The 24851-nt window shown below is 32.0% G+C and overlaps 1 protein-coding gene across 1 annotated transcript; it reads left to right on the plus strand.

Moving 5' to 3' along the window:
- The first annotated feature begins 3277 nt into the window (after positions 1 to 3277).
- Positions 3278 to 7775, plus strand: LOC123915738 (cell division control protein 6 homolog B-like). The gene is made up of 15 exons (XM_045966953.1): positions 3278 to 3751; positions 4006 to 4226; positions 4825 to 4899; positions 4978 to 5078; positions 5183 to 5289; positions 5399 to 5458; positions 5588 to 5661; positions 5836 to 5886; positions 6081 to 6130; positions 6267 to 6399; positions 6522 to 6611; positions 6909 to 6971; positions 7057 to 7152; positions 7268 to 7357; positions 7465 to 7775. The coding sequence occupies exons 1-15, from the start codon at positions 3535 to 3537 to the stop codon at positions 7495 to 7497; spliced, it is 1461 nt and encodes a 486-aa protein (XP_045822909.1). The 5' UTR covers positions 3278 to 3534; the 3' UTR covers positions 7498 to 7775.
- The last annotated feature ends 17076 nt before the right edge of the window (positions 7776 to 24851 follow it).

Genomic DNA, 24851 nt, shown 5'->3' on the forward strand with positions numbered 1-24851 from the left:
CACATATAAAATGTGGCCGAAATTGAGCAAGCAAAAATAGAAAGTTCTTCAGTTATGATTATTACACGTGTAAAATCATCTGATGACTGTGAATGACTTATGCACCATACATAAGAAAAGGCTTATGCATATTAACTATTGCCGTTATGTATGAGATTAGATTTTGTAGTCTATATATTTTATCTACAATCGTATAACTCTTATACATGTAGAGACAATAATGAGAACACCTTTGTTGCTACAAGTTGCCAATCCGCAGAATTCTTTGAATTTTGATGTAATTATGGACATAATTTTTTTTTTCTTACTATAGCAAATTCAACTCATTTTATTAATCAAATAATTTTCGATACAATGAGGAACCGATTCGAAAATACAATGACTAGTCTTAGAATAAGTCACACTAGCTAGAGTATGAGCGACTATATTCGTTTGACGCCTAACAAACTTTACCTAAAAGTTGGGAGAGGACATAATCATTTTGAAAGCTAGAAAAAACGGACACTACCCTGTTAAAAAGTATGTATCAAGTATGTGTAAACGAGCTTATTGGTATTTCTTATCTCCAAAGACCCTGATTTTTGTCTAGTATATGTCGATTTTCTTCTTTTTTTTTTTCTTTTTGTAGAAGTAACAAACACATTAAAATTCAAACAATGTTTTGGATTCAAATTTGGGCGAAGGTTCAATCCTAATAGTATTGTTATTCGTCAGTTGAGTTAAGATTTATGAACAAATATAAATAACTGTTCCAATTGAATAAAATCTTGTCCAAAACAATTTAAATTTTCATATATATAGTTTGGAATGAGAAACATGAAACGATGAGTTGACACATAACTGTAATTCAAATTACAAAATCAAATATATGCTTTTCCTCATTGGCCATACTCAATTAGCAAGTATCTTCTCAAGCACGGATCTATGTTGTAACAATTGGGGTCACTTGACCCCACTCATTTGTTATGCTTTTAACCAATTTCTTCATATTTATAAACTTTGACCCTATTTATATAGTTCTATTGTCACCACAGTCAATTCTTAATTAGAGTATTTTATAACATACAAATAATAGTATTAAATTATTGTTTCTATCGGAGTAGAACTGATTTTTACCTGCAGATTAGAACCCAAACGTTTGAATTCTTGCATTTATAGACCAAGCAAATAATTAATATGTTAATTTTTATTAATTATTAATATGTTAGAAATATCAACAGAGTCTCAACAAGTTAACGAAATGAAAATATTTATTCAATGACATATTAATAATACTTTTTTTAACAAAACATATTAATAATACTTTAAAAAATGTTTATTTTATAATTTAATTAATTTAGGTTGTATGTTACGTTATTTAAAGTATGTCATATTATCATTTTTAAGTTCAAAAAATTGAGAAAGAGATCGGAACCGGTGAATTTTAAAATGGGAGACCAATTCTATAAACGACTAAATTTTTTTAGAGATAACATTGACCCCACATGTTAAAATTTCTGGATCCGTCCCTGTATCTTCTTCTTTCAAAGTCACTACTCTTCACAAATTCAAGCCAACCTTAGAGAATCTAGCACCAAACTTTTTCCATATCGCATCACAAATTTCTCATTTTCTGAAATGAATTTACTAATATAGTTTATTGGTATTTCCTGCACCGACATAATTAATTAATTAATGTATATAAGTACTAATCAAAATATAAATGACCAAAATACATTCAGCGAATTACATATTCGAGAACCATAATAATAGTTTGCACCTTTGAAAAACTATAATACGGTAGTAAAAAATAATGGCAATTAAATAAATAAATTACCTTGAAAATATGGAGTCTTTATGTCAAATATCCTCTGAAATTTGGAAATAAGCAAATAGTTCCCCGAAATTGTAAAAGGTCAATCTAATTGTCCCCTGATGATGAAAAATAATAATATTAAATATATAAAAATATCCATTATTTCAAAAAAATAAATAAATAATAATAGTTATTATACAAAATTAAATAATATAAATAAAGAATCAAGAATGTGAGGTATATGAAAGTGAGTTGAAAGGGAGACTATTTGGTTTAAACTAAACCATTGAAGGAATAAAAGTTGGATAATAGATTAATTGTTATGTGGAAGAGAGAGAAAATGACGTGGAGTATTGAGAAGTGAAAAAGTTGAGGTTTAGTCCCACAACCATTGTTGATAGTCTAAGGTCGAATCACTAATGATAGCCTCATCTCCTTTGCCAAACTCGGCCCAACTAGACGAAGGTCCAAAGTCACGTCTCTTTATCCAACAGTTCAAAAAACAAAATAAGGAAGCGAAACTTTTGTAACGGCTAACATCGAAATAATTGACATTACTATCAATCGTGACTTTTCAATCATTTTTCTGACTATCAATATTGGCGAGGACGTTGTATCCGTCCTCCCATTAATTCTTAATTGTTAATGTTAGTATTTTTTTCTTCAGCGACGAAACTTGAACCCGAGTCCTTTTACACTTTTAACCCTTAGCTCAAACCAATTGAGCTACCATCCCACCCAACCCAATGCATTTATTCTTACTCTCTAAACCTTCACTTCATGTAAATACTAACTTAAGTGCCAAAACGTCAACAGGCACAACATCTTTGGAGCAATCGTACTGCATATGACCACCACTGACCATGTCTATTTCGATCAGGTAACTTCTAATTCTTAATATAAAATTTCTTAATAAATTTTTTATTTTTTTGTTACCATGATATTGGTACAAAGTTTCCACCACCGTCAGCGATGACTAATCCCCATCAGAAAATCTGTGGGGCACACAATGTGGGTTCCACTCCCAACTGATTTTTTTTCGTAAGCATGAGCTAGAAATTGAATATCTGACAACATGCTTAAAGCGCAAAGACTCTTACCACTTTGACCAATTTATTATTGGTACTTTTTAAATTAATCTATAAATAAGTCATTATTATTATTGTTATAAAATTTTAAAACTACACACAAATTAAAGTCACAAAAAGTATAACATGCCAAACAGTTATTCATTGAGTTATTTTTGACCGAATGCATTGAATTATTTTTGACCAATCCATAAATTCTTCAAATAAGATCCATAAAACATGAAAATTAGATACAACTAAAAATCACGACCAATAAAAGAAAAAGAAACGACCGAAATAAATAGACTCCAATTTCCATTTTTCTTTCTTAAAAAAGAAAAGACGCACTTGACCAAAAAAAAAAAAAAAAGACGCAACCCTTACCCAACACTAAATTTAGAAAAAAAATAATTAATTTCCATTTTCATTAATAGAAAATGAATAAACGACGCAACACAATAGCACCATTTCCGAAGAAGAATCATTTCCCAAACGAAACAATGGAGCGGGAAAACGAAAATCAACGCGCCATTTCATTCCCGCTTAACACAACAACTACAAATCCCTCAATCTTCATCTCAATTTTCCATTTCCAATTTCCAATCTCAATCTTCATCTTCAATATTCAACACTCCAATTCTTCGATTCTTGTTCTTGTTGTAATCATCAACAATGCCTTCAATTGCATCTAAACGTAAACTCAGATCTTCCGCAACAACACCTCTTCCAACCACCGCTTCTCCACCTACTCGTAAATCTCCCCGCCGTTGCACCACTGCAACTCCTAATTCTGTTACAACCGTAGTTCGCAAGATCCTCACTGATGAGAATCATATCGAATCGTGTGAACTTGAATCTAAATCCGTTAGATCCCGATGGAATCCCAAAGGTAATAATAATTAATTATAAATTATGAAGTACGGACACTCCTCGGATTAGGCATGTTTCTACGTCGACAATTATGATTATATTGAATTACGTCATTTTCTTAAATTATTATCGGTGTTGACTACTAGAGCGTCTGTGTCATGTCTAGTGTCTGTGTGTCTGTACTTTATAGATTATAAAATAGTCGATTAATTAGTGAATTGCTTGATTAATTGATTAATTGTTGGAGTGTTTTTTTTGTATGTGTGATAATAGACGGTGAGCAATTGAGGATGGTGAAGGAGGTATTGCACTTGTCTACAGCACCGTCTACGATGGTGTGCCGTGAGGAAGAGCAAAATGTGGTGTTGGGATTTTGTAAAGGTTGTGTTGAGCATGAAAAGGCTGGGAGTCTTTACATATGTGGGTGTCCTGGAACTGGGAAATCGTTATCTATGGAGAAAGTGAAAGTGAATTTACGCAATTGGGCTATAGAGGTATTTCTGAATCTGTACCTTATTGTTTTGTGTATAGATTGTGAAATTAATTGAATGTTTCAAATTTGGATGAAAATTTGTGGGCGAATTTAGTGCCATAATTGGTATTTGTAATAAGTGGTATGATTTGATGAATATAATGGTCTACTGTATGTGTAAATTAGTTTTAATCACTTTTACACCGACATTCAATGAAAATTAGCGGCTTTGATACATTGCCCATCTTTTGTAAGTGCATTTTAAGATTTTGATGCAATGGCATAGAGAAATGGAGGACTAATTGAATGTTAAGTATGAAATTGATTTACATTAATCTTGATTTTGATTGATTATATTATAGCTTGTAGGCTGTGTTAAGTTTATTGATTGATGCATTAGATGTTTGTGATTATTCTCTAGTTGAAAATGTTTTGGTTTAATTAGACTGTGATTGTTTCGATAATTACATACCATCAATGATCCCTTGACTAATCATAGAGAACAATACCATATGATATGTTTGTTTATAGTATGTAATTGGAAGAAGAAATGGATTGTAGTGGAATGCTCAATGTATTTTAGTTTTTTGTTTCTTCCATTAATATAATTTCATTTGCAGGGTGGTTTTTCAGTGCCGGAGGTTTTATCTGTAAATTGTACATCCATGTCAAATACAACTGATATTTTCACAAAGGTAGGAACTTGGAAGGCCTAAGCACATTTTATTGAATATAACATTACATTGGTTGACCTATTGTATGTTCTCTAGCAGATACTTGGGTTACACAAAACCCTTGGTAAAAAGGATTCAGGCACACCCTTAAAGCAACTTCAGAACTTGTATTCTCATAAATCGCCTACAACAAACATGATGTAAGAAACATAAATGATTTCTACTACCGCTTGTTTTGGTAACTTGGGTGTTTGTTTTGGTAACTTGGATGCTAACAAATAGTAATATGCCACCATTGTAACAGATTGATAGTAGCAGATGAATTAGATTATCTAATAACCAAAGACAGAGCTGTGCTCCATGATCTTTTCATGCTCACCACATTCCCGTTTTCCAGATGTATATTGATAGGTAAATTTATAGCAAAAATAAAAATGTTGTTTCTAACCTTGTTCATACCCTTGACTGTAAAACAGTTTGAGCTGTTCAGGATCATGACTTAATGTGCTTGTTTATACAGGTGTGGCAAATGCAATTGACCTAGCTGATCGATTTCTTCCAAGGCTTACTGCATTAAATTGTGAGTAAAGAGAACTTCCATTACATTTTGAACTCATGTCTCAAATGACCCCAAAAAATGAAGATGTCCTCTACTTGTGTACATCATTGGACATTGCTCACTTTATTAATCGTTCCATTTCTGTTTCAGGCAAGCCTTCTGTTGTAACTTTTCGGGCATACACTAAAGATCAGATCCTTAGGATTCTTGAAGAGAGGCTAAATGTAAGATTATTATGTAACTTTTTTGGGTTATCGGTTGTGCCTCTTTCTCATTGATAACAACTTTACTTATATACGTGTTATTATGAGTTGTGGCACATGTCATGAAAAAAAAGAACTAAATTACTATATTTCTCCTTTTTGAATAAATTTATTAATAGCTTTTTTGTCCATCAGGAACTTCCTTACATTGTCTTCCAACATCAAGCATTGGAACTATGTGCTAGGGTAAGTACATTTAACATTTTCCAGATGAGTTTAAGGTTGCTTTTCTTGTTCAGTCTAAAATGCATTAAATTCCAAAGTAGTGTTATAGAAATAATGTAGATGATAATTTAATGTTATGAGGACCATAAGAAAGGGACATAGTAAATCATCTTTAAATCATATACACGTAGTCTAATTAGCACCGCACATTGCAGAAAGTTGCTGCAGCTTCTGGAGATATGCGAAATGCGCTCTCTATATGCAGGTATGTCATTCTTTATCATTATTATTTACTGTTTATTGGTTTTGTTATCAATTATGATATTTGATTTGGCAAATAGTCTTGGCAAAATCCAGGAAATGATTTTTTTTTTTTTTTTTTGTATTTTTGTTCTCTTCAGGAGTGCAATAGAGATGCTAGAAGCGGAAATTAGAGATTCTGCTTGCAATTTGAATACTTTGGAAGAGAAATCATCCTCAGAACAAAATCTCCCTACAGCTCCGGATTTTGTTAAAAAACAAGAATTTGATATGGTAAGTGCTCAATGATTTGTTTCTAGGTTTGCTATAATTACCCACATTCCTATGAGTCGATTCATAGGTTTCTAGGTAAAGTAAGTAGTTAATAAAGGCCTAAGATCCTCTATTGATTGCAGGTAAGGATTGATCATATGGCTCTTGCATTGTCCAAAACATATCGATCACCAGTAGTGGATACAATACAATCTCTGCCACATCATCAACAGGTAACCTTGAACTATGAATATGCTTATGTGAATCTTTGTGAGCAAATAATAAGACAGTCTATTACCTGAAGTAACACAACTTTTTATTTATGTTAGTTGTTATCATATTAATTAGAAAATATAATAACCTAGGGGACAAATTCTTCTTTGTGTAAGAATTGAATACTAGAACGTAATCGACATTTTTGTTTTTGCTATCATTAATTGAATACTAGAATCTTTGTGTAACTATTTTCTAACATGGCTTTTACATTAAAAAAAAAATAAACTTATTTTCTTGACCTGCACTGCTTACAGATTATACTCTGCTCTTCAATGAAACATTTCCGTGGATCGAAGAAAGACTCAAACCTTGGCGAGGTATATAGCTCTGTGACTGTGAATAAGAGACTCACTCATTTTTAACCTTTATATATTGGTTTCTAAAACTGTAATATTGATGCAGTTATATAAATCTTATGCGGGTATATGCAAATCATCACTAATTCCCCCGGCTGGAATCATGGAATTTTCAAACATGTGCAGAGTGCTAAATGACCAGGTATCTAAAATAATCTGATTATGAATTTCTTGATATAGATTATTTTTATATTGGAGTGTTTTCTGGAGGCAAAGTGTTGATCGGTAAAATGACGATACATAAATTATTACTGCAGGGCCTTATTAAACTCGGACAATCCCGAGATGATAAATTGAGAAGAGTGACACCCAAAGTAGATGAAGGAGATATCACTTTTGCATTGCAGGTAGTTAATCTTTCATTCTCCCTTGAGCCCTTGTATAATTTGATTTTTACTCTCCCTTAGATTTGTGCTTGTATTGGAGTTAATCTCTAATGTTTTTTATCACACAGGGAATCCGCTTTTTTCGAAATTGTCTTCAATGATCATCCTGCTTACTGGTGGTGGCCACATTTTCAGAAGCAAGAGATGTTAGAGGAATTTTATTTATTTGTTCTAGAGCAAAATATAGCAATTGATGTAATTGATGTAAAACATTAGTTATATATAATCTTTGATTTCAGTATTATTAATGTAAACATTATTTATATATTTTTTGATTTCACACCAATAAAGTGATTCTTTTCGCTGAACAAAAAAAGTGATTCTTTACTCAAATGATTGATTCAGCTATATGTAGGAGAATTAGTTTTGCCTCCCAACCGGTTATTCGCGCGCCCTACGACTTTCACGTTTAACCCTTTCATTACTTAAGTAGCGGACGTTATAAAAATGAATTTTTTTGAAAAATATCATTCGCTACTTAAGTAGAAGACGTTATAAAGGTAGAGTGTTTAGTAGGGTGTTTTTTGAGGTGTCCGCTACTTAAGTAGCGGACGAGAATCTTTTCGTAAATTTATAGAGCGTGCCTGGAAATCAGTAACGTGAGAAAAGTAAACAACCTCCTTATGTAGAGGGGAGGGAAGTTGCAACAAATGTAGAAATAAGAAGACCATAGAGTTTTGGGCCTAGTGCCTCTTTGCTATAGAAAAAGACCAAAAAGTATTTCATTTTGACACTTCATCATTCCTTTCAAAGCCCTCCCCTCCCCTCTCTTTCCAAACTCTCCTCCTATTCATGAAACACATTTCAACAATATAAGCAATGATCTTTCCCAAGATTGAAATAAATTTTTTCAAATGAGACCGTTAATGTAGATTTTTACACTCTTTCTTACATTACTAAGAGTGATGTGAAAAATCTCATTGACTTGTTCACAAATTATGGTGAAATCTCAGGTCACTTGCTGAGATGCTTGGGTTCAACATTGGCACATATCCTTTCACTTACCTTGGGGTTACTATTTTTAAAGGCAAACCTAAAGTCAGCTATCTTCAACCTATTGATGACAAATCAAATTCAAATTTGAGTGCTTGGAAGGATTCCCTTCTTTCTCTTGCTGAAAGAGTCCAACTTGTCAAGAGTGTCATCCAGAGCATGTAGATTTGTTCTTTCCTTATTTACTCTTGGTCCATCAGTCTCCTCAATACCATTGACAAATGTATAAGAAACTTCATCTGGACAGGTGACATTAATAGTAGGAAAATTGTAATTGTCGCTTGGCATAAGATCCCTTAGAGACATCAACGAAGCAGTCATGATTAAGCTTGGATGGAGCTTTTAAGTTCACAAAACTAATGAGCTTGCTTCCTGATATCTAGATTCCTTACAAAAATAGGTTTCATTCACCATCACATTCACTATTCTATTTGGGGCGGAATTAAAAGCTTTTTTTTTTTTGTTTTCACCACCGGTTTAATCCGGTTCGTGGGTCAGTTCTGACAACAAGTGGTTCCAGCCCCTTCCCGATCGCAATTGCAGGGGATCGAACCGTGGTCCTCCATACCAAGTATTAAAAGCAAAATTTTAGATGTGAAGGATAACTCTAGATGGCTTGTTGGTGATGAGAGTTCTAATAACTTTTGGTTTGATAATTGGTTTGGGGTTGTTCTTTCTACTGTTTCTAGCCTTGTCCTCAATGCTAAGGTGGGAGATATCATCTCAATGATCAATGACACATTCCTATTTCTATTATGCAAAACATTCCACATTTGTGTAACTTTCTCAACAAAATAACTATTCCCTCCAAGTTTATTTGTATATCTTATTTATTTTATTTATTTAATATATTTCATTATGGTACACTTTTTAGGTGTCTACTTTAGGGTGCTAACATAGCTGGAATGCCTTAGTTGTCACCTTTGTATCCTATTAATCTTTTATAAAACAAAAAGTGGTCATAATATCATTGTTTCTTCGGTTTAACTGTGATCGTAATACCATTGTCTCTTCGGTTAAGAACGGTCCTAGTACCATATTAAGAGTCATAATATTGAGTGATCCTTGTGCCACAATTGAGTGATCTTGGTGTCATATTAGAGGATGTATTTCTCAAAGTAATCAAAATATGGTCAGGTCGGCTGATTCAACCGGTTTAACTTGGAACATGATCTGTGCATAGTCCAACCAACCTTAAAAACCATCGTTCACCGGAACGAGGGGTAAGCCAAAAATTTGGACGATAACCGATAGAATCAAACAAAACCCGTGGTTTGATTGGGTTTATAGGTTAAACCATGTTTGTTTATTAGAAGAGAATAAAGTGTTGTCGTTTTGGCATAAAGACACTTGATTTCATCTTGTTCCTTCTTTGTGTTCCGCATGAGCACGAGCAAAGAACCTAAGATAAGAAATACAAACTATTATGCTTTACTTCTTTCTCTTTTTTTTTATTTTTTTATTTTTTTAATTTTTTTCAATTTTTTTAATTATGCTTTACTTCTTAATTTCTATTGTTTGAAATAAGTATCACAAGACTTATTTGGATTAAATAAAGTCTTGACCAGATATCTTAAAACTTTTATATCATATATAAAATAATCTTTTCAAATCCTAATTGATTACACATAATAAAAGTAGTTTATAAACAACAACCACATTTTTACAAAGAAAAAATTGTAAGAGTTTTGCACGATACTACCTCGAACATGTGAATACACATATTCTTTTATTTATTTTTTCTATTTTTTTTATTAATGTGAAAATGGCAAATCAATTCAAGCGGTCGAGAATTGCCATCATCTTTTCTTTAGTTGCGACAAGGTTATTGAGTTATGGAAGCAAGTTTTTTTATGGATGGGTGTCGAAGCATCCCTTCAGGTAGGAGGTAGACAACATTTTATGTTATTTGGGTCTCTTGTCAAATCCAAGAAAGGTATGAAAGTGAAACATCTAATTTGGTTGGCAACAACTTGGTGTTTATGGCGATTGAGAAATAACATTGTTTTTAGAGGTGCTTTTGCTGATTTTTCTGGTTTGCTTGATCAAATCAAATTTATCTCTTGGCTTTGGTTTAGTGGTAGAGCAGGGCGTAAGTCAGGATATTTGTATCACAATTGGTGTATGAATCCTCTTTGCTGTTTACAAAGCATTTGAGGTTTTCAATCATTGCGTTGTATTGTAAGGATTGAGTACTCCTTGTACTCCTTATTAATACAATTTTTGCTTATCAAAAAAAAAAAAAAATTCAAGAACCCTCAAAGACTCAAACAACCAAAATCATATAATTGGCCCCTAGAAGTTGAAACCTTGTGCAATGGAGACCACTTAACGCATGACAATTGGAAAGTGACCAAGATATTTCCTCCCTTCATACATGTTACTAAAATATCCTCCAACCTATGTATCACAACACTAGAGATTTTTGTTAATCACGTGGTTGAGAGTAAGGTATAGATCAATGTCAAGGTCTTTTAGTCATTAATTTTGAAAACCATATCTTGTTAAAAAAATGAAACAAACAATAGCTAGCCATTAGCTAGTGAGATTGAGATTAGGAAAGAGCTATATCAAAGGCCTTTTTGATTAATTGGTTGGAAGAGAAAGAGAGACAATTAGATGAGAAGATAAGGAGATTGAATTAATTGGCGTGGCAATGGCATCAACCTTTTCTTCATGTCTTTGTCCCATAATAAAAAAAAAAATATTAGTATAATAATTGTGCATATAGTCTCGACCACATGAAAAATGGAAATTGTAATAAAGCTCCTTTTTGCTCAGCATTTTGATTCTAATATGTTTTGATTTATTAGTACATGATTATGTTTATAGACACACTAGCTTTTGGACAAACCCCCTTTTCCATAATCTTTTTGGAGTCAATTGAAATAGGCAAAGGTTTTACATATACGTATTGTGCATATAAAGAAATGCAAATGGAAACATAAAAAATGACATTGTTCTTATAAATCTTAATTACTATGAGCAATAAAATTCAAGTAACACTGGTGAAGCTTTTGTGAATCTTAGAACCAACCTCAAACAATATGTTGCACAAAAAATTAGACCAGAAAGAAAGAAAGATTCAGATTTTGTTTTTTTTTATATATAGGTGCTCTTCACCTTCCTTAAATTGATCAGAATCTCCTCCATATCTCCAGCTATCGGAAGATGTCTTCCGGTAGTATAAATCTTAAAAAAAAAAAAAAACTCTTAATAGTACAAATCTTATTAAAATAAATCTTATCGGGTGATATTTTCTGATAGTATTTTTTGTAGTGTGAAAAATTCATAGAAGGCAAAATTCATAGTATTTTTTTCTGATATAAAATCCCCTAAAATATAGCTGTAAAATAGTGATTAATGCAATTTGAGTTTAATAATAATTTATCTATCTCTAATTTTTAAAATAGTCTTCAATAACAAATATTATACTTCACACTCATCCGTTTCATCTTAATTACTCGCTCTATTATTTATTATAAATTTTTTTATACGAATATAGTTTCTAATATAAATCAGATACATAAGTTATTCAATCATCTAAAATATATAATTTTTTGCCATATATTTATACCAAGAGGAGACGAGTACTGGAGAAATGACACTATATGTAAATGACACTATATGTAACGTATCCCTCACGCATTCACAACAATGCTTTGACATATATATATATATATATATATATATATATATATATATATATATATATATATATATATGGGGTTTTCTAACTTAGACCCTAGTTAGGTCTAAGTTAGCAAGGTGCACCTTTTGAGTTGGACCAAAATACCCATTCTTTTAATTTTTGAAAGAATAGAGCAACAGGGGCATTTCTGTAATTTTACATAAAAAAAAAAATAACAACACGCGCCCCACCTTCTTAAACAATTAATAGACGTCGATCCAGTGTCGCGCGCGTACGGAAGGACCATGGTTACAGACCGTTGATTTCCATCAGACAGCCAAGATGTGATCTCATTAAGACTGTCTGATCAATCAGACAGCCCAGATCATCCTGATCTATCAGATCATCTTGTCTGCGCCACACTAGATTATATGCTGGAGAGAGAAAATTTTGCTTTTGAAAAAGGCAGCCACGTGTCAGCATATGAATGGGTCTGCGTGATTTTTTTCATTTTATACTTTAAACTCGATTATTTCGTCGTAAATTAATTTTTTATTTTTTATTTTTTATACCAAAATTCATAATTTTTTTTTCTCTACAAATAGAGACTTGGTTCGTTTGATTTGGACACCGAAAAAAAAACGCAATTTTTCACTACTTTAAACTCGATTATTTCGTCGTAAATTAATTTTTTATTTTTTATTTTTTATACCAAAATTCATAATTTTTTTTTCCTACAAATAGAGACTTGGTTCGTTTGATTTGGACACCGAAATCCTTCTGAAACCATTTAGCTTGTAGAATGGTTTCAGAGAGTTGTAATCTGAAACCATTTTGCTGGTAAAATGGTTTCAGAAGCAAATAACTAATAATCAACTTACTGAAACCATTTTACCAGCAAAATGGTTTCAGATTACAACTCTCTGAAACCATTCTACCAGATAAATGGTTTCAGAAGCAAACACAATTAATAAATTACTCACTGAAACCATTTTGCTGGTAGAATGGTTTCAGTAAGTTGATTATTAGTTATTTGCTTCTGAAACCATTTAGCTTGTAGAATGGTTGCACATAGTTGTATTCTGAAACCATTTTACTGGTAGAATGGTTTCAGTGAGTAATTTATTAATTGTGTTTGCTTCTGAAACCATTTATCTGGTAGAATGGTTTCAGAGAGTTGTAATCTGAAACCATTTTGCTGGTAAAATGGTTTCAGTAAGTTGATTATTAGTTATTTGCTTCTGAAACCATTTAGCTTGTAGAATGGTTTCAGAGATTTGTACTCCGAAACCATTTTTCTGGTAGAATGGTTTCAGTGAGTTGATGTAAGGTAGTGAAAAATGAGATTAAGGTAGTGAAAAATTGGGTTTTTTTTTTCTGTGTCCAAATCAAACGAACCAAGTCTCTATTTGTAGAGAAAAAAAAATTATGAATTTTGGTATAAAAAATAAAAAATAAAAAATTAATTTACGACGAAATAATCGAGTTTAAAGTAGTGAAAAATTGCGTTTTTTTTTCGGTGTCCAAATCAAACAAACCAAGTCTCTATTTGTAGAGAAAAAAAAATTATGAATTTTGGTATAAAAATTAAAAAATAAAAAATTAATTTACGACGAAATAATCGAGTTTAAAGTATAAAATGAAAAAAATCACGCAGACCCAATAATAGCGTGACACGTGGCTGCCTTTTTCAAAAGCAAAGTTTCTCTCTCCTCCCATCCTGTCCACCACGCGCACCTGTCGGCGCGTGTCATGCACGCGCGTGATTTTTGTCCTGTAATCGCGTGACACGTGTCCTGGGGGGGGGGAAAAAGAAGTGGGGGCGCGTGTACTGTTGCATAAAATTACAGAAATGCCCCTGTTGCTCTATTCTTCCAAAAAATTAAAAAATGGGTATTTTTGTCCAACTCAAAAGGTGCACCTTGCTAATTTAGACCCAACTGGGTCTAAGTTAGCAGCCCCCTATATATATAGCAAGGTGCACCTTTTGAGTTGGACAAAAATACCCTTTTTTTTAAAAAAAAAAAAAAAAAAAAACATATTGGCGCTGATCCAGTGTCGCGCGCCTACCGCAGGACCACCGTTACAGACCGTTGATTTCCATCAGACGGCCAAGAGATGATCTCATCATGGCTGTCGGATCAATCAGACAGTCCAGATCATCCATCTCCATGATAAGCCAGCGCGTGCACCACACTAGATCTGCGCCTGGAGAGAGAAAATTTCATTTTAAAAAAGCAAGACACGTGTCAACTGCTGGGTGGTTGGCGTGTTTTTTTTTTCATTTAATACTTTAAACTCAATTATTTCGTTGTAAATTAATTTTTTATTTTTTTATTTTTATACCAAAATTCGTAATTTTTTTTTCTCTACAAATAGAGACTTGGTTCGTTTGATTTGGACAAAAAAAAAAAAACTCAATTTTTCACTACCTTTAATTATCTTTATATAATACTGTGAAACCATTTAGCTGGTAGAATGGTTTCACAGTATAACTCTCTGAAACCATTTTACTGGTAGAATGGTTTCAGTGAGTAATTTCTTAATTGTTTGCTTCTGAAACCATTCTGAAACCATTTAGCTGGTACAATGGTTTCAGAGCGTTGTACTTTGAAACCATTTCACTGATAGAATGGTTTCAGGGGAGTTGATTTTTAATTGTTTGCTTCTGAAACCATTTTACTGCTAGAATGGTTTCACAGTATAACTCTCTGAAACCATTCTTCCAGCTAAATGGTTTCAGAAGCAAACAATAGTTTTTAATTACCGTTTTATCTCATTTAATTAACGAAAAATAGTTTCAGGTCTCAAAAAATTTCATAAAATATACCAAAAGTTCCAGAATATTATCTAATATTTTATTAGAAACAAATAAAAAAACAATTGGTTTCAGAGTACAAATCTATGAAATTATTATTATTATTTGTTAAATGGTTTTAAATAATCAGCGGAATTTGTGAAAATAATTTCATGACTTGAACTAGGGAGAGTGAGGTACACAAGAGGGTTCTAAATAATTCATAGTACTTTACATAAAATTTTGGAAATTTTTTATGGAATTATAATATTTTTAATTACCTTTTTACTCATTTAATTAACTAAAAATAGTTTCGGGTCTCCAAAAATTTCATACAATATACCAAAATTTCCAGAATATTATCTAATATTTTATTATGAAAAAATAAAAAAAAATAGAGCCTCCCTGAGGCCGCACGCGCCCCCACGCGCCGCCGGTGAGAGTGGGCGTGGGCGACGCGCACTGTTCATCGTCCCTCCCACCCGTTTTATGCAGAAACGGGTCGTGCGACCCGGTATTTTGACCCGGTTCGATCTCCCTCAATACTCAACGAAACTCGACGTTCCTTATATGGATTTTGATCGTTTTTCAATTTTACAAAGGTTTCCGGTATTAGTTTTTGAAATCGGCGTTCGATTCGCACGTAAAATGAGGTCGAAATTTGGAAGAAATTTAAAAAATGTTATGGTTGTTGTTGTTGCATGGGAGGCGCGAGAAGTCATGGGGGCGCGCGTTCTGATGATGCAAATTACATATATGCCCCAGTTGCTCTATTGTTTCAAAAAAAAAAAAATGGGTATTTTTGTCCAACTCAAAAGGTGCACCTTGCTAACTTAGACCTAACTAGGGTCTAAGTTAGAAAACCCCATATATATATATATATATATATATGAACATAATGTTTCAACATTTTGTTTGAATCTTTGATAATTACGTAACAGCTTGTATCGTCAAATTAGTGTGCTTATAGTGCGACTATGCGACCATACCCAACTTTTATTTTTCAAAAATGATTATTAAAATACAATTATCATACGTTTGGTTCAAATTAAAAATAAATGTTGGAAATCCATAGTCTAATACATGTCAAAGTATCGATATCATGTTAAAGTAATTTTGTCTTTTTAATCAAGTATAAGACAAGTATGTAGTGTAGTACTCATCCATCGTATTTAACTATTCATTGAAGATGGAGCTATAAGCCAAGTCTCATATATTGCACTAGCATGACCAAATAACCACCACCTTGATTTTCGATTCTTCTCAAGCACTATAGTTGGATGGAACTTTGTGATGTTGGAAAAAATTTAAGTCCCACATTGATAAGAGACAACATTTATAAAGCATTCGTAAAGAGTTGACATGCCGGTTTTATAATTAGTCTCGGTTTTGTTACGATAAGTAAATTAAATATAAAAACATAAAATGGTATTTAAAGTTTATGCAAGATTTATTGAATCGATTAGAAAGGCTATCGACCAAAGGTCAAGAATATAATCACTGACCCAGTTTCTTTAGATTCAAGAATTCGAACAACCATAAACACGCTTTGAATTCTAGAACTCAAGCGGATTATTTATAGAAAACCATAAGGCATGAAAGACGTAGAGAGAAAAGAAGAAGTCAAAAAGAAATGAAGAAATATATTATTGAGATGTATATAGTGTGAGTTAAGTCTTACGTACATTGGTTGGAAGAATTGAGTTTGAACGACATATAAGTGAGAGGGTCCATAAACCTAATGTCTTAAGATTTTGGGTGAAAGTGTGCTGACATGTTCGCTTGTGTGGCTGGTCTTATCCCAATATATTGATTCAATCTAATGAGGCCCCTCCCTGAACGACCCAATAGTGGTATCAGAGCTCGGTTCGACTAAATGAGTAGAAATAAGAGAGTGATGATGGCTCGCGGACGTAGAGAGACTCACACATAGGGGGATATGCTGTGATATGTCAAGTGTGAGTTAAGTCTCACATTAGTTTGAAACATATAAGTGAGTGGACTCATAAAGCGATATTCTTTAATAAAAACTAATTTTACCAACAATCTTAGTCCAATTGAACTTCATTTACAATGCAATTCTGGTTTTTCACAACTCAAACGTTATTGAGCTATATCATAGTAAATTGGGTCATGTGATGAGCCAACCTATTATCTGATCTAACTGTGTGAGTAAATCCAGTAAAATTGAAGTGACACAAATTCCTAATACCCCAACAATTGAACTGCATTGTCAACATACGGTCGAGGATCATCTTCACCATGATTCAAAAACCTAATAAGTTGTTTGCCGTCATATTCAAACACCATCGCCGGAAGGAAAACAAAAGTCAACCGCGAATTGAACCCTCTTGTACTCCAAGTAGCTGCAGCCGTTAGACAACCTTCTTCATCCCTAATGATCGTTCATATGCCCCATGTGTCTGGAACACTAGATTAGCATCACGATTCGCCTTATAGGTCTTATTGTCGGACTTCAACGACATATCACCCTAGGAAGGCACCTATTTTTGGAGTTGCACGATAGAAACATACGCAGCCCCGCCACACCTATCTAATTGAAATCTCGCATGCACTCAATGGATGTTCTTTGCAAGTATGTCTCTTTTCTCAATTTTTTTTTTTTTCTTTTTTTGTGAAATAAATTTAAGGGTAAATGATCATTTACCCCCCTGCAAAATAAGCAAATTTTCGTTTACCCCCCTGCACAGATTTTTTTTCTGTTTACCCCCTTGCAAAAAATAGATTCCCTCATTTCACCCCCTGGGTGTACAGCAGGACAAGTGACTATGCAAACCTGTTGACGTGGCTTGTACATGTGGAAAAAATCATTTTTATTTATTTTTTAAATTCCACGTCAGATAATATTTTTTTTAAAAAAAAAAAAAAAATTTCCTACAAAATAAAAAAAATTCTGTTTTTTTTTCCCAAAATTTTTTAAAAAAATTCCTACAAAAAAAATTAATTTTTTTTTTCATATAAATGATTTTAAAAAAATTTCCAACAAAAAAAAAATTTCCTCCCAAAATAAAAAAAAAATGAATTTTCTTATTTTTCTCCCAAAATAAAGATTTACTCCGAAATAAAAATTTTAAAGATTTATTTTCAAACTTTTTGAATTAAAAAAAACATAATCTTTATTTTTTAAAAACAAAACTTTATTTTTTGTTATTCTTTTTGAATTAAAAAAAATAGAAAAAGATTTTAAAAAAAAATATAAAATAGAAAAACAAGTTTTATTGGTGTTTTCCCCTTCTATCAAAACCATTTGCCTTAAAACTAGAAAAATATAAAGAAGCAGAAGACAATAATGAAGTAGAAGATGATTTCGGCGATTGAAGAAGACGACGACAAATACAATCATGACGGTGGAAGCAAACGATTACGGCGAAGATTCTGTTTTTTTTTTTTAATTCAAAAAGATTTGAAAATAAATCTTTATTTTTGGAGTAAAATAAGAAAATTCGTTTTTTATTTTATTTTAGGAAAAAAAAAACTCAATAATTTTGTACGAAAAAAAAAAGAAGTTATTTCTAGGAAATTTTTTAAAAAATTTTGAAAGAAAAAAAAAACAAAATTCGTTTTTTAAATTTTGTATGAAATTTTTTTTTTTTTTTTTTTGAAAAAAAAATTATCTGACGTGAATTTTAAAAATAAATATAAATGATTTTTTTCCATGTGTACCAGCCACGTCAGCCAATTTGCACAGTCACTTGTCCTACTGTACACCCAGGGGGCGAAATGAGAGAATCTATTTTTTGCAGGGGGGTAAACAGAAAAAAAATCTGTGCAAGGGGGTAAATGAAAATTTCCTTATTTTGCAGGGGGGTAAATGATCATTTACCCTAAATTTAAAGGCCTACAGAAAATTTCAATCACAAAATTATAGTCAATAGACTAGTGTCCATTATAGATTGTGACATCAAATGAAAATGCAACAACTCCAATTATTTAACAGTACTAGGTGCAATTATTTTGGGACCGCATATTTTCCTAAAGAAAATGTAAGTTGTGACATCTAATTAAACATAGATCAAAGTGTCACTCAATCTCAAAGGAATATTCATGGGACAAGATAGACATATACTACCCCTTCATCGATCAATATCTCCCTTAAAGTCTCAACTAGAATAATTATTGATGATGAATTGATACCAAATTATCAATGAACCGTCAATTAGGAACTTTTTCTAACCAATGGTGCCTTTGTGAGACACATTTTCGTTTTTTTGTGGTATTGATAATAAGTTCTAGTCATAATAAGTTTGCATATATAGTTCAATCTCAATGTCTCTCAAACAGCTTATGGGGTTACCCCACTGTTTTATGGTACTCCGCGAGACAGGGACAATGGTTATTAATTAAGCTCATAGCTTTGCCCACATTAAATTAAATGCAGTAACCATCTCAATTCCGCCAAATATGGAATATGACTACCAATCGTTAGTTGGTTTAGTGGTGATTGGTGCTGAACTTGGTAGGGAGGACCGCGGTTCGATCCCCCACAACTGCGATCGGGAGGGGGCTGAAACCACTTGATGCCAGAACTGACCCCCGAACCAGATTCAACTGGTGGTGAAAAGCCGAAAAAAAAAATATGGAATATGACTAATGAAAAAATTGCACCAATTCATTAATATAGTCTTTGAAATATGCCTAATAATAATTTTCTCAATATATTAGTTTTTATTCAAAAAAATAAATAATAATAATTTTGTTTGAATTATAAAATCACAACACATCGATCTCTCTTAGAAGATTACTTGAATTACCAACGGGGTTGTATTTAATAGCAGAGGTAAGATTTTTACAATGTATATATAATAGATCAAATGCTTGAATCTCGATTGAAAGAGGTGTCTGTATTTTAGTGTTTGGCGGTAATTATATTTAGAGTAAAAAACTCTGGCTTTAAATGGGGTCCCCGCAAGTGAGCGGTGAAATTGGTCCCCTTGGATTAGTCGGTCCTAAGACCGGATACCAAGTTTTCAAAAAAAAAAAAAATATCTTTAGAGAACCTATGGAAACAAAATTAAATTCTTGTTAGACTAATGTGTTATGAATTGGAAATTCTGATAGCACCACCAATTTTGAGTATTCCCTTCGGACATAAATATAAGCAAAAGTGTACTTTTTAGATTCATTGAATAACAAATGTATCTGAACTATAATACAGACTAGATACATATGTTATTCAATGAATATAAAAAATGCATTTTTGCTTATATTTATGTCCGGAGGGAGTACCTATTAAGTACCACTTCTCAAATAAGAACTCTCTTTTTCCTATTGGACCCACCTTATTTTTCATTAAAATATTCTTTTCATGGGACTCATTTTATTTTATACTAGTATATTCAATTCGAATTAATGGATATTTACAGAAAAACACAATTTTTGAATTGGCATGCCTGTAAAAAATTTAATGCCAACCATAAACACATTATTTTTTAATTATGTAATTCTTAAAATTTGGCAATATTATTTTAAATTAAATTTCGAATTATAAAAAAAATTAGTACATACTAATTTTTTAATTTTATCATTCAATCAATTTATCAATTTATATAATAAAATAGGTAATTAAATAATGGAAAATGCTAAACAGTGCCCCCGGGGCACTAGTTAAGGATACAAATATAGAAGTTTTATCTCGTAAATTGTGCATTCAATGTTTTAATGAAGTAGAAAGTTATTCTCTCTCATCATTAACTTTATCATTTGTTTTCTTTTTTAGTATGCTTAACTAGTGCCCCTGCCCCAGGGGCACTGTTTAGCATGACCCTTAAATAATAAGTTTATTGTAATGGTGTGGAGTTATTGATGAGACCCATTTTAGAACTTTTTAAGAAGTGATGTGTCAATGTGGGACCTAGTTAAGTACTCAAACTTTGAGTGCTCCGTTGTGGGTGGTTTAAGAGCATCCACAATGGAGCTTCCCAACTTTGAGTACTTAATTTGGTCTCACGTGTACACATCACTCATATATTATTTTTAATAATAGTACCTAATAAGTACTTAGGGCTCGTTTGACCTAACTTTTTTTAGAGCTTATGCAAACAACTTATGTAATATAAATTAGGTTTTATGTTATTTTATAAGTTCACACTAGTAAAATTGTAATTTTATAAACTATTTTATCATAAACTACCTTGACAAACTTATAATAATATATAAAAATTACATAAGTTATTTGCATAAGCTCTAAAAAAAGCTGGGTCAAACGACCCATTAATCTCCAACCCAACACCTCTTAAAAAGTTATAAACAGGTCTCATTAATAACTCTATATCTCATCAATAATTCTACATCTTTATAAGTGGGTCCCATAAAAATATATTATAATATGAGGAGAGAGATGATACCTATTTAAGAAGCACTACCTATTAGGTACTCAATGGGTATTACTCCAATGGTAGTACCTAATAAATATCTATATAAGTACCTAATAGGTTCCCATGGTCTAAGGGACTAAATTTTCTTTTTATAATTAAGGGACTAATTTTAATTAATTTCACAAAAAATGTCTACAACTTATGTTTTTAGTTTTTTTGTCTACAAACTAACGAAGTTATAAATATACCACCGGAACTCACCCAAATAAATGCATTATCATGCGATCGAAGTTGAATTAAAGTGTACTTCAACATAACAATATCAACATTGTCGGTTGATCTAGGTTTTACGAATAAATTTGTTTTTAGTTACAAAAATTGTCAGAGTACTACTTTGGTGTTTATTTTTACTATGGACATATTCTTTTCTGATCTCCGATAAAAAGAACAATATATTCTAAATTTTCTTAAGTGTAAGTTGATTAATTGAATTTCACATTTTTTCACGACAACTAAAATATATGAATTTTTAAAAATAGTTTCTCGGTCATTTAAGTTCCACAAAATTTGAGAAATAAACTCTTTACAATTGTACGTAAAGAATACTTGATTTACGGGAAAAAAAAAAAAACTTTCATATACTGTCAAAAAAGGACTGTATTATATACAACTGTGTTCTGCTTTAGCAAAATAATTGAAAAACAACAAAGGAGAGTTGTGATTCTGGAAAATTTCCTTAAAGGACGGTGACAACCGATCCAAGAACATAGCATCATTTGACAAGTGTTGTTTATTAGCTCGCAAGGACAAATAAGCAAAAGAGAAAAACATGGTAATTTTTGGCAACAACCACGTGATGCTATCTCAACTTTTTGCAACACTTTGCTCTTAAATGCTACAAAATGTTCTTTCTCACGATTCTTCCATATACTTCATCAAATTTGTAGGCCTCTAAATTACGTGTGACCTTGAAAAATATCCCTTTTATCGTTGCTACCTGTATTGCTAATTTATATGCTTTGTTTTTTATGGCATAAAAGATGCATTATTTGGTTAATGAAAATTATTGAATGGCTTTACATTGGCATTTTATTATTGGAAGCTTTGTTTGTCTTGTTTAATCATATTATCTTACTCGTCCTACTTTCTTGGTGTTCTTTGCTAATCCTCGACATAGAACATGGATAATGTCACAATGCACATTGCTAAAGAAAAAGTATTTGTTAACTATTTATACTTGATTGGTGAAATGTTGTTTCATACTCGTTTGTTTGAGCTTGTTGAACATAAGAGTTAAAGAGTTGGTTGTTCAAAAAAAAGAGTTAAAGAGTTGGAGGTCCATAATTCTCTAACAAAAAAAAAAACTAACATATTAACAATAGAGGAAAGGAAGTAAAATCTTAAATAACATAAAAGCACTTAGCTTCGTGGAAAGTATGCTTTAGAGTGAAATGATTCAGTTGATGAGAATATCTTGCACTACAAGAAAACCACTTATTTTCATATATTTAGGACAAAAATTATCTAGAATTGTTGACATTTTAGCTTATGAAAATATTATTTAATGTTCTATACAATTTACTAAATCAAATATTGAATATTTATGTACGACAATTTCCATCCAAAGAAAAAATTTACGCAAAATGTTGTGAATGTTTTTAACAAAAAACTTTTAAAAAATATAATATTGTATATTTCTCTTTTCTTCCTCTTATTTTCCACGTCTACTTTCTTTCTATACTCATTTTCTATATCTTCTCTCTACTTTCTTTCCATTACTACACTCATATTCCTTCTTTTCTCAATTAGCATAGTTTTATCATAATTTTTTAACGAGCCTTATTTTCTTAGTAAAGTCAAGATTTGGTTCCCTAAAGACTAAAGACAGAAATGGATCAAAAAAATGGGGGACTTCTGCAACGGGCTATACCACCCAAACCAACTGAGGGAAGTTGCATCCGCCCCATGGCAAGCACCTACAATGTCATGATCACATTGGTTTACCCTTTGTTCTTTGGTAGTTCAACGGACGGTCACCCTTTTTTATAATAGCGATGGTCCAACCCGTAAGGCAAGAAACAAATTCATTTTTTTTTACATAGATGAAATGATAAATCATTGGAAACTCACACATACAAAGTGGAGGGATCGAGATTCGAACCTCGATCACGGACGTCCGATCTAACAATTTCAACATTTCTACTAGTTGAAGACTTGAAGTACAATTTGTGTTGCAATGAATTCATTTTTTATTATTGCTTATTCGGTAACTAAAAACTCATTTCTAAATAATGAGCTACATAAACATCCATACAACAAGTAAATGCAAGCAAACCCATACCGATACTCGATCGATACAAGTTCTAAATCATAGATCCCACAAAGAATTTGCTCAAACACACGGAGAAGTTGTCAAAAAGAGAAAGCTAGGTTAAAAAAACACATGCGCTTATTTTATTGGTAAGTTGATCAATATTAATATTTAGCAACAACATACTAATGATTCACAAACAATACTATTTTTTAGCATCCCATATCAAACAAAAGAAATGAAAGAATAGACATGCAGTATTTAAATATATTATCAACACACATCTTATTCAAATAAATAATAATTCATCATATTTCGCACAAGTACGACAAAGTACTAAAGAATCTCTCCCTCTTGAAACCATTGAAAATATTATCAACACAAGAAAACAGAAAATGAAATCACGCTAGGGAATCTATCTTGACCGTGAAGATAATCTTAGTGTAAAATTTAGCCGTTGATTTGATTCCATTGTCTCCCTCGTGGTGGAGCCACTTTGATCAAGCAATTTGGCCTTATTTTCATTTCTGTTTTTTCCCTATTATTTTTCTTTTGAGTTTCATTCTGCACCGTTGGTTTCTCATCCTCTCTTTCTTTACCTAGCCTAAACTTTTTTTTTTGTTTTGTTTTTATTGGTATCTGATTCATTGGACCGTCTAATCTGATTCAGATGTCAGTTTTGGCATCAAGTGGTTCTAACAACCTTTCGATCGTAGTTGCGAGGATCGAACCGTGGTTATCTCTATTAAACTCAGTGTTAATCTCCACTGGACCAATTGATTTTGCCTAACATAAACTTTAGATATATATTATATTACTATTATTTTTTTCTTTTTATTTTTTTGTTTTTGGTGGCCATATATAAATAAATAAATGATATGATATGATAAAATAATTTCGAATAAAACAAGATGGATGAATAGAATACTCTATTGTTGCACTACCGTCATTAGTGTTTTTGTTTTGGCATTAGCCGTCATTAGTGGTTTATGATCAAAATAAAAGTTAATTATAATACCAATTGACTAAAAAAGTGTATTGAAATTTTCCAACGTGCCCAAATGTTTTGCATATATATGCTTCATTATTATAACATATCCACTTCTTCATTTTGATTCCAGGAACTTCCAGACTGTTTCACCTTATTTTCATAGTCAATAACTACTTGTCCGTGGAGTATACATCATACATGGTGAAGGACAATGCATAATGCATCTTACAGTTGACTGTAAATTTTTTTTTAAGTAGCCTTGTGGTCAGACTCTCACACATTTAAATGTTGAGAAGTGTGGAATCCGGGGTTCGAACACCGGCCACTTCAATAATATCTCTGGTAGCTATCATTTGAGCTACACTTACGGGACGACTGTAAATATTATTATCGCAAG

The sequence above is a fragment of the Trifolium pratense genome, linkage group LG3, assembly GCF_020283565.1.
Source record: "Trifolium pratense cultivar HEN17-A07 linkage group LG3, ARS_RC_1.1, whole genome shotgun sequence".
Lineage (NCBI taxonomy): Eukaryota > Viridiplantae > Streptophyta > Magnoliopsida > Fabales > Fabaceae > Trifolium > Trifolium pratense.